Consider the following 10,532-nt stretch of genomic DNA (forward strand, 5'->3'; position numbering starts at 1 on the left):
AGAGAGCCAGGCCCCCTCCATATTCTGCGGCCTGCGGCAGGCCTCCCCACAGCCATGCCAGGCCTTGCCAGGCCTACCCATAGCTGTGGCAGGCCCTGCCAGACCTCCTCCTAATGCGTGACATCAAATGTGTGTGCCATGCACATGACATCACACGTGCACGCTGCTCCCCCCCAAAAAGTTGGACAGAGCCCGGCGACTGTGACCCACATCTTATGCTCTTTAAGCCTCAGCTACACATAGGTCTCTGCAATATGGAGGTGGCAATACTAATCTACCTTGAAAAAGCGTTTGTAAAAATGGAAACAAAGCTGTATTTGAAAAGAGTTCTGAACACTCAAAAGCATTATCTAAAGGCTATGTTTACACTCTCTTTAGGGCACGGCTGTATTACTAATGGGGCGTTTAATATTGAATGCATTGTTTGTTTGTTTGGTGCATTTATATCCCACCTTTCCTCCAAGGAGCTTAAAGCAATGTACAGTCATACCTCGGTTTAAGTATGCTTCGGTTTGAGTCATAGCTGCCAAGTCCGGGTCGTAAAGATCCGGGATCGGCAGCGCGCACATGACCGGAAGTTGCGTGACGCAACTTCCGGTGGCGCTTCGCCCTTCTATGGGCATCAGAAAATGGCGGCGCCGGCACCGGAAGTCGCTTCCGCGCATGACCGGAAACACGTAAAAGCGACTTCCGGCGCCGGCGCCGCCATTTTCTGATGCCCATAGAAGGGCGAAGCGCCACCGGAAGTCGCGTCACGCAACTTCCGGTCATGCGCGGAAGCAACTTCCTGCGCCGGCGGCGCCATTTTCTGGTGCCCATAGAAGGGCAAAGCGGCACCAGAAAAATGGCCGCCGGGAAGAAGCGAATTTAAGGGAGAATGCCGGGATTTATCTCCAAACGGGATACTGCCAGGAAACAGTAAGAAAAAAGGGGTTTTCCCGGCGGATACGGGATACTTGGCAGCTATGGTTTGAGTACTTTCAGTTTATGTACTCCGCGGACCCGTCTGGAACGAATTAATCCACTTTCCATTACTTTCAATGGGAAAGTTCGCTTCAGGTTAAGTACAGACTTCCGGAACGAATTGTGTACTTAAACTGAGGAACCACTGTATATGGTTCTCCCCCTTCCCATTTTGTCATCCCAACAACCCTGTGAGGTGTTGTCTCCTGGAATGAGAGACAACGGCATGTCCAAGGTCATTGAGTGAGTTGCAAAGTTGAAAGGGAACTAGAACCCTGGTTTCTCAGGTCTTAGTCCAACGCCTCAACTATTACACCACACTGGATCTCTTTCTTTCTTTTTTAAATATACTTTACTTTCAATATAATTTACTTTTAATATAGAATGTTGTGTGCCTGGAGGCAGTTAGGGTTGCCAAACCAGCAGGGCTGAGCTGAAATATCCAGCATCGCCTGGCCCCCTCCAGGTGGCAGGGGGAGGGCTCGACTCTCCAGGTGAGCAAGAATGCCTTTAATTAATTCACTTTTTAATTAAGAAGACTATACGTGCACCTTGCAAGCTTCAGCCCGGCAAGAGCTGGCTGCAGATTTTTGCATGGGCTCCTTAGAAGGTCTGCTTTCCTCAGCTCCCTCCTCCCAATTAACCCCCATCTCCAGGGCTCAGTGGTGGGAGGGAGCACAGAGGAGGGCAGAGAGCTATTGCACTCAGGTCCCGCTTGTGAGTTGGCCACTTTGAGAACAGGATGCTGAGCTAGATGGGCCCTTCGCCTGATCCAAATGGGCTCATCTTACATATCCTCCAACATTTCTCTGATGATCCTAAGGGAAAGCGGGGCATTCCGGGATCAAATCAGAAACTGGGACGGCTTCTATAAATCCAGGACTGTCCCCTGAAAATAGGGATACAGTGGTGCCTCGACTTACGAATTTAATCTGTTCCGAAGGCACCTTCGTAGGTCGAAAAATTCGTAAGACGAAAAGCGCCACTGGAAACGCGATTTCCCATAGGAATGCATCGGAAACGGAAGAGTTCATAAGTTGAAGCAACCCCATCTAAAAATTCGTAAGTCGAAAAAAACCCTATCTAAAACCACCGCGGTTTCCGTTCGGATGTCGAGAAATTCGTAAGCGTGCAGCCGTTTGCCCCATTCGTAAGTCGAAAAATTCGGTTGTTGAGTCGTTCGTAAGTCGAGGTACCACTGTACTTGGAGTATTTTCCTATTGTGTTAATGACTTGAGAGGGATGCAGGAAAATCAGCAGAGACTGGCAGAACTCCGATATGACAAATTCCCAGGATAAAGTTGCCCAGGAGGCCGAGCCACTGCTTCCCATCCGGTCTGCGCAGCCACCGCGCCCGCTCAGACAGAGCCACCCCCCAAAGCGGCAGCTCCTAATGTTTCCCTCGCTGCCCCCGCCCCAACCTCCATCTCCATCTCCTGACATGCTCAGCTTGACCCACTAACTCAAGCCAACTGTGGAAAGGTCAAATGCAAAGACTGACTCCCAGAAGGGAGAAACCACATCAAGGAAATGGAAAGGAAAGGAGGGAAGGGGGGGGAGAAAAGAAACAGCAGGTCTCTCCCCCAGGCCCACCACCCCACAAGCCTTCAAGTCTGGCAGGCGCAGATGGGGGGGGGGGAGAAGGAAACGAGGCGAGCTTTACGTTTATTTATTCTGGAGCCAAACCTGAACAGGAGCCAGGCCGTCCCGTGCCAGCATATAATAAGAGCTCTGAATTGGGTAGGTGGGTCTCTCACACACAGACACACGCTAACTTTTTGTCAAAAAGTATCATGTTTCTAGATCTTTCAGTTATGAGATTTCTGGCAGGGCCCATTATCCACCCCCCACCCCCACCCCGGGATAGTCAAGTGGTTTTCTTCCTTTTTTATTTTTCTCTTCATAGGGTTACAATTCCCAGAATTCCCTGTGAAGAGGGATTGACTGCTTAATACACTCCGTGAATGATAGCTTTGGGAGGGGAATAGGGGGTCTCCTCCGCAACTCCCAGCACCCTCGACAAATGACAAGCTCCCAGAATTCTTTGGGGGAAGCCATGGCTGTTTAAGCCATACTTGTTTTCCCAGTAGTGATGTATGGAAGTGAGAGCTGGACCATAAAGAAGGCTGATCGCCGAAGAATTGATGCTTTTGAATTATGGTGCTGGAGGAGACTCTTGAGAGTCCCATGGACTGCAAGAAGATCAAACCTCTCCATTCTTAAGGAAATCAGCCCTGCGTGCTCACTGGAAGGACAGATCGTGATGCTGAGGCTCCAATACTTTGGCCACCTCATGAGAAGAGAAGACTCCCTGGAAAAGACCCTGATGTTGGGAAAGATGGAGGGCACAAGGAGAAGGGGACGACAGAGGACAAGATGGTTGGACCGTGTTCTCGAAGCTGCGAACATGAGTTTGACCAAACTGCGGGAGGCAGTGGAAGACAGGAGTGCCTGGCGTGCTATGGTCCATGGGGTCACGAAAAGTCGGACACGACTAAACGACTAAACAACAACAAACAATGGCTGTTTAAAGTGGTTGGAAGAGTGCTGTAAATGTGTGGTTCAGATGTGGACAATGGCACAAAATCATTGGCTTGCGCTCGCCGGCTTCTCCCTTCCCTCCAGTGATACGGGCCACATTTGCATTTAAAGATTTAAAGATGGAAGATTCGTGCATTTGTACAATCAGTTTGTACTTTCAATTCTTGTCAGCCTTAGAACTGATTTCTATGAGGCTTCCTCAGTTCCAGGTCACTGACAACATTAGGCTGGTTCATTTAGGCTGGGGGACTTAGATATCTGCGGAAGCAAAGTATGGGGTCCAGATTCACAGCTGTTCTCCGAAATGTTGGGAATGCTTGCTCTGGAAATTAGAGGTGCTCCCTCTACTGGAAGAAACAATATTCCAGGCTTGTGACTTCCACTACAACGACGTCCACATTTTCCACCTTGGGGAAACTCTTTCCAGCTCACATTCAGGCTGATGGCAACACCCAGCACCCTCAAATGCACCTCACAAAGGCCCATCAGTATTGAAAACTGCCCACCCTCCAGCAGATGGCTATAAGCCACCATTTTAAAATTCCCATAATGCCTTGGGATGATGGCACACTGGGAAACATAGAAAGAAATACTTGAGCGAGTGACTGAGTAAATCATATATAATTGTGGAGTTGGAAGGGACCCAAATGTGTGAGTAGTATATCCATCTGTATAAATATATTACTTATAAATATATAAATTACAGTCTTTGTCGATGTGTTGCCCTTCAGCAGTTTTGGACTACAACTCCCATCAGTCCCTAAATACCTGGAGGGCACCCAGGTTGGCAAAGGCTGCCCTAACAGATTGAAAGTCACTGATCTAAAGGAAAGAACCTGTGTGCAGAACTGTTATCTGGCTGATTGGTTCCCTGTGTTTTAAAACAGAAGCTGCCCCCATGCCTGGCACTAATTGGCTAGGAACAATGTCATTACTAACCTCCTCCATCCCTCCTAGCCAAGAGTTTTAAAGATGTTTTTTAACATTTTTATTCTCCTTTAAAAGGATGTGTGTGTGTGACACAAATGTATTTAATATCAATGTATATATATTATTTTTTATTAATTTAATGACCCTGTGCATTAGGGCATGTCATTTTAGTGGGTGAAATATCATTTTTGCAAATTTCCTTGGTGAGGGGTCTTCATAATATGTTTTGGGGTGTGAGAATTTCAAATATGCTCTTGTTTTTTGTGAATGGAAAACAGTTAGCATATGACAACATTTAGCTTTTGGAAAACCAAATAATTTTATCTTCTGAAAATGTCAGGTAATGCTAAATAATAATAATAAACAATAAAAATAATATTAATTTATAACTGCAAGTACTTGGCAATCCTTTTTTAACGATTTCTATGTAATTTTACAGATGTTTTACTTACCAAGGAAAACTATATTATATTAGTATAACCAAAATATATTTTGAATTCCCAAGTCATGTTACAACTTCTTAGCACCCCTCGTTTCTGGAAGCTGCAAGTTCAAAAACTCAACATATCCTACTGTGTGTATCAACTTTTATTGGTCTGTTGCCTTAATCATAAAATCACAGAATCATAGATTTGGAACGGACCCCAATGGTCATCTAGTCCAACCCCCTGCAATTCAGGAATCACAGCTAAAGAATTCCTGACAGATGGCCATCCAACCTCTGCTTCAAAACCTCCAAGGAAGAAGAAGAAGAAGAAGAAGAAGATATCTCGCTTTATCACTACCCTAAGGAGTCTCAAAGCGGCTAACATTCTCCTTTCCCTTCCTCCCATACAACAAACACTCTGTGAGGTGAGTGGGGCTGAGAGACTTCAAAGAAGTGTGACTAGCCCAAGGCCACCCAGCAACCACACCACACTGGAAGGAGAACCCACCACCTTGCAAGGAAATCTGTTCTGCCATTGAACAGCTCTTCTTAGCATCAAAAAAATTCTTCCTAATGTTTGGTCAGAATATCCTTGTAACCTGAATTCAGTGGTTCAGGCATATTTGGTTTTTTTTTTTTAAAAAAAGAAAAAGCTAAACAACTTCCGGGTTTCCCTTTTAAAAGCTGAATAATTTTGTGGTCTTCCTTTAAAAAGTTCAACAACTTTTGGGGTGTCCTGGTTTTTACTTTTTGAAATTTGGCAACCCTATCTCATATAACCTATCAGTTTTCTTTTCCCCAGGCTAAACATACCTGGCTCCCTCAACCATCCTTCATAAGGTGTCATGGAGCCGCTGGATGCAGAGAAGTGGGGGGAGGCACCAGCTGGGGAACCCCCAAGGGAACTCCCAGGGAAGAAGGCTCAGAGCCAGGGGACTGGTGGTGGGATGACAATGAGTGGTCAGAGGGAGAAGAGGGAGCAGACTGGGGGGGAGGAGGTGTCAGAAGGCCAAGAATAGCCTGTGGCCAAGAGTTTCTTCACCCATTAGATTGATTCCAATTATATGGTTTAAAAAACCTTTGTGTACTTTGACTTTATCCTGCCATAAATACGAATGCCAGCCGAATCTATTTTCATACCCTTCTAGATCCAAAATATCTGCATTATTTAACAAAATCCATTCTCTTAACCAGCACAGACATGCTGCTTCATAATAAAGTTTTAACTCCGGCATGGCAAAATCCACCTCTTTCTTTTTTATCTACTAAGAGTTTCAATTTTTTCTTGGGTTTCCCCCCCAACCAAACAAATCTTGATAGGGCCCTTTGCCATTCTTTAAATTGATTTGTCCCTCTAATCACAGGAATATTCTGGAACAAAAACACGTTCATTTTTACCACAGCAATTCTGCTAAAAAATGATAATTTTAACCTTTTCCAATCTCCTAAATCTTTTTTTATTTATTTCCAGGTGGACCTACTGGGTATATAAGGCACTTGGCTGACAGTTCTTGATGTTGCTTGGAAATCAAAAGGTACTGATATTTGTAAACGGATAATGTAATTTGTTAGTTTTTCTGCCTGCTGCCACTACCTCGAACAACCAGTTATATCCAAATAAATAAAAAATATATCCCTCATCTTCAACCTCAGAAACCACCATGCCAAATTTGGAGGTGGTCTATTCAGAGGTGTCCAAGCCAGCACAATTTGGTGCCCCATCTTGATTCAAAATGGCCTCCCACGGTTTCCAAATGTAGGGCAAGAATCATGTGCACTTTGGGACCATCATGCCAAATTGGGCACTGCCAACCTAGCAGTTCGAAAGCACCTCAAAATGCAAGTAGATAAATAGGTACCACTACAGCACGAAGGTTAACGGCGTTTCCATGTGCTGCTCTGGTTCGCCAGAAGCGGCTTTGTCATGCTGGCCACATGACCTGGAAGCTGTACGCTGGCTCCCTCGGCCAATAACGCGAGATGTGCACCGCAACCCCAGAGTCGGTCACAACTGGACCTAATGGTCAGGGGTCCCTTTACCTTTACCTTCAGAGATGTCCAAATCAGTGCAGTTTGAAATGGTTCAGTAAGCCATTTTGATTCAGAATGGCACCCATTGGTACCCAAACATAGATGAAAACCAGTTCCTCCATCTCAGGAAATGCCACACCAAAATAGGCACCAAATTTATTATTTATTATTTATACCCCACCCTTCTGGCTGGGTTTCCCCAACCACTCTGGGCAGCTCCCAACAGAATATTAAAAACACGATAAAACATCAAACATTAAAAGCCTCCTTAAACAGGGCTGTCTTCAGAGGTCTTCTAAAAGTCAGATAGTTGTGTACAGTATTTCCTTGACATCTGATGGGAGGGCATTCCACAGGGCGGGCGCCACTACCAAGAAGGCCCCCTGCCTGGTTCCCTGTAACCTCACTTCTCACAGTGAGGGAACTGCCAGAAGGCCCTCGGAGCTGGACCTCAGTGTCTGGGCTGAACAATGGGGGTGGAGACGCTCCTTCAGGTATACTGGGCCAAGACAATGCACAGACAAAGCATATGCCTGCAACCAGCAGGATTCCATCCTGCTCAGTTTGACTGTGCACATGTGGTACCTGCTGGGAACAGGGATGCACAACCAAAGTACAGTGCAGGGTTGTTTGAAAGTCCTCTTAGCACCTGACCAGGAATAATCAGGGGCTGTCTCGACCCCACTTGGTCAGAGCCCAGATCCACTTGACCCATTTTGTTTTGGGAATCAGGCTTTGGCTGAATCCAGTGCACAACCCTATTCATTTGCTGCCAAATTTGCTTTAAATCAAAATGGCACTTGACGGTATCTTAGCCTATCCCACAACCTGCTCCTCTGTCTCAGGAACTGTCACGCCAATCTGAGTGGCAATATCTTCAGAGGTGTCCTAATCAGCACAGGTTCAAACAGTTTCGTCCACCATATTGATCCAACATGGCACCCGATGATTTCCAAACATAGGACAAAACCCACTCCTCCGTCTGTAAAACACCAAATTGGGCGACACTATCTTCTGAGACCTCATGAGCAGCACAATTTGGAATGGTATGGTCTGCCATTTTGATTCAAAATGGTGTCCAATGAAATCCAAAGTTAAGACGAAAACTGGCTCCCCCATCTCGAGCACTGCTGGGCCCAGTTTGGGGGTGATATTTCAAGAGGCCTTGGAATCCATAGAGAGCAGATAGACCACTTTCCAAAGTGGGGTTAGGGATGGAGGAGAAACTTGACCCATCTCACATTTCAAGGAGAATCTATCTAATCTGCCATTTCTAAAAGGTTCTGTGAACCAAAACCCAGCCATCCCCCAAAATTCATGCTTCTCCAGTCAAACATGCATATACCATGAAACAGTGTGCACAAAAATACTGTACATTCATTTGTGTAAATAACATTTTAAAATCCATTGGATTCCTGCATTGCAGGGGGTTGGACTAGATGTCCCTTGAGGTCCCTTCCAACTCTACAATGCTATGATTCTGTGATTACATAAGGGGGGGACCTATATTTTAGGTAAAATTGTATCTTAAAAATATGTGTATTGGGAGAAATTAACACTAACACACTGGTGAATTCTTTATGAGGACTTCAAAAAACACACACAGACTTATGCAGAAATGGAAAGGACTTGAATTTAGGACTGGAAAACAGAGAAACTGAGATAATCCAAAATGGACAGAGCCACCCATCCCTAATAAATATTACCAGATCCTTAAAACATGGCTTCATTCACACTTTTTACAGCACAAAAATAACTCCACCTCTACTGCTCTCAGCCAATCGAAGGTCACCCGCTCCTATTAAAAACCCCACCCATTCTCCTTTGTCACTCCCTGTGCCAGGAACTCCCCACTATTTCCTCCAGGAATTGAAATGAATGAGTGGAGAGGGTCAAATGATCATGGAGGTAAGACCTGGGCGCTTTTGCTCTTGACAAAGATGGACTCTGGTGGTAGTTCAATACAGAGACTCAAAAAGCAACAATAGCATCCCCATCCCTGATTGAACAGTTCAGGAGCAAAGCCTTCTTTATGATCTATTTGAATTGAGGAAGATTCACAACACAACCCCTTTCAGGTTTATTGAGAGACAGCGTGGTGTAGTGGTTAGAGTGCCAGACAGACTAGGAACCCTGGGAGAGGAGAATTCGTATCCTGCTTTCTCTCAAAGCCAGAAAGCTCACTGGGTGAACTTGGGCCAATCAGTGCCTCTCAGTCTAGTCTACCTCAAAGGGTTGTTGCAAGAATTAAAATGGAGAGGGGGAGAACCACTGCATAATTAACAACAATAAAAATACAGCTCACTTCTCATTACAGGTAGGTAGCCGTGTTGGTCTGGATCGAAGTAAAATAAAAAAATTCCTTCAGTAGCACCTTAAAGACCAACTAAGTTTTTATTTTGGTATGAGCTTTCGTGTGCATGCACACTAGTGTGCATGCACACGAAAGCTCATACCAAAATAAAAACTTAGTTGGTCTTTAAGGTGCTACTGAAGGAATTTTTTTATTTTATTTAGCTCACTTCTCAGTTTATCTACTGCAGGCTTGTCCAACTGAATATATGTATGGGGTTGTTTTTTTCCTGCAAAAGTTTTTATTCTCATGATTTTGCTAGTTTTCAAAACAACCCCCCCCCAAGGGCTGTCTCCTCATCACCAAAAGAAAAGTCACCATGAAAGTTAATGCAAACTTCAATGGAGTTCTGGAGCTTACTCCTCGGTAAACTAGACTAGCAGCCTCCCATCCCCAGCGGTGCTCCTGAACTTCGCCTTTCCTCGCTCCTACAGACCACCCTGGGATTTGCTTGAGTCACTCACCGGCGATTGGCAAAGCCATTGCCCGACGGCCCTCCGGAACTCGGCTCCGGGTAGTTGTGCTGCAAGGCCGATGCTGGGAACTGGTAGAGGAATCCTGTCCCGAGGGTACAGCCCCAAAAGGAGAAGCAGAAGCAGCACCAAAAGAACGCCAGCGGCATTTTGGGAAGGGCCGCTCGGCTTGCAGAAGCGCTTTGGACGGCTGCAACCTGGGCGCGCAAAAGTGGCGAGGAGGTCTCCCAAAACCTAGCCACTCAGAGGCGCATCGTCCCCAGGCTTCGGAGGGCCCCGCGCGGGAACGGGACTAAGAGAGAAAGAGACCAGAGACAGGAGGGGGATTTGCCGTCGGGGGATCTAGGTTGTTTGGGGGAGCAGCCGGAGAAGAGAGGGAGGCTTCCCAGTGGCCAAAGCGCGAGCTCCGTGCGCCCTGGGCGCACAAGCAGCCTGCGGGTGCGTTTTCAAACCAGAGCGAAGTTGCTTCGCAGCGGCTCTCTCCGAAAGGGGCGGGAGGTGGGGACGTGAGTGGGGGGGCTTCGGATTAACCCTTCAAGGGCGTCATCGTCGCGACTGCTCCAACAGCAGCTGTCTTGGAACAAGCCAGGAGCGGCGAGGCGGCACAGCAGCTCCGGGAAACTTTGGAATGAACCTTGCCTGAAGGCGCAAGTCAAGTCTCTTGCTCCTTTTGAGGGAAGGTGGCCTTTCCCCCTCTCGCCTGTATTTAAATACTGCTCTTCTGCCACTCAGTAACCACAAAGTAGCTGACAGTCAATCATTAATGGGTATGTCCCCCAAGTGCAAAACAGATCCATTAAAATAGTGCCTTGAA

General features: G+C 46.4%; 1 protein-coding gene across 1 annotated transcript in view; it reads right to left on the bottom strand.

The window, feature by feature from the left end:
• COL26A1 (collagen type XXVI alpha 1 chain) overlaps positions 1–10,265 on the bottom strand; it is a 103,989-nt gene extending 93,724 nt beyond the window's left edge. Inside the window, exons 1-2 of the mRNA XM_060268578.1 lie at positions 10,250–10,265; positions 9,710–9,803 (exon numbers count right to left, since the gene is read on the bottom strand). Of these exons, the coding sequence (XP_060124561.1) occupies positions 9,710–9,803; positions 10,250–10,265 (110 nt within the window). The remainder of the gene's footprint in view (positions 1–9,709; positions 9,804–10,249) is intronic.
• Positions 10,266–10,532: the final 267 nt, after the last annotated feature.

The sequence above is a fragment of the Zootoca vivipara genome, chromosome 15, assembly GCF_963506605.1.
Source record: "Zootoca vivipara chromosome 15, rZooViv1.1, whole genome shotgun sequence".
In the NCBI taxonomy this organism is placed as follows: domain Eukaryota; kingdom Metazoa; phylum Chordata; class Lepidosauria; order Squamata; family Lacertidae; genus Zootoca; species Zootoca vivipara.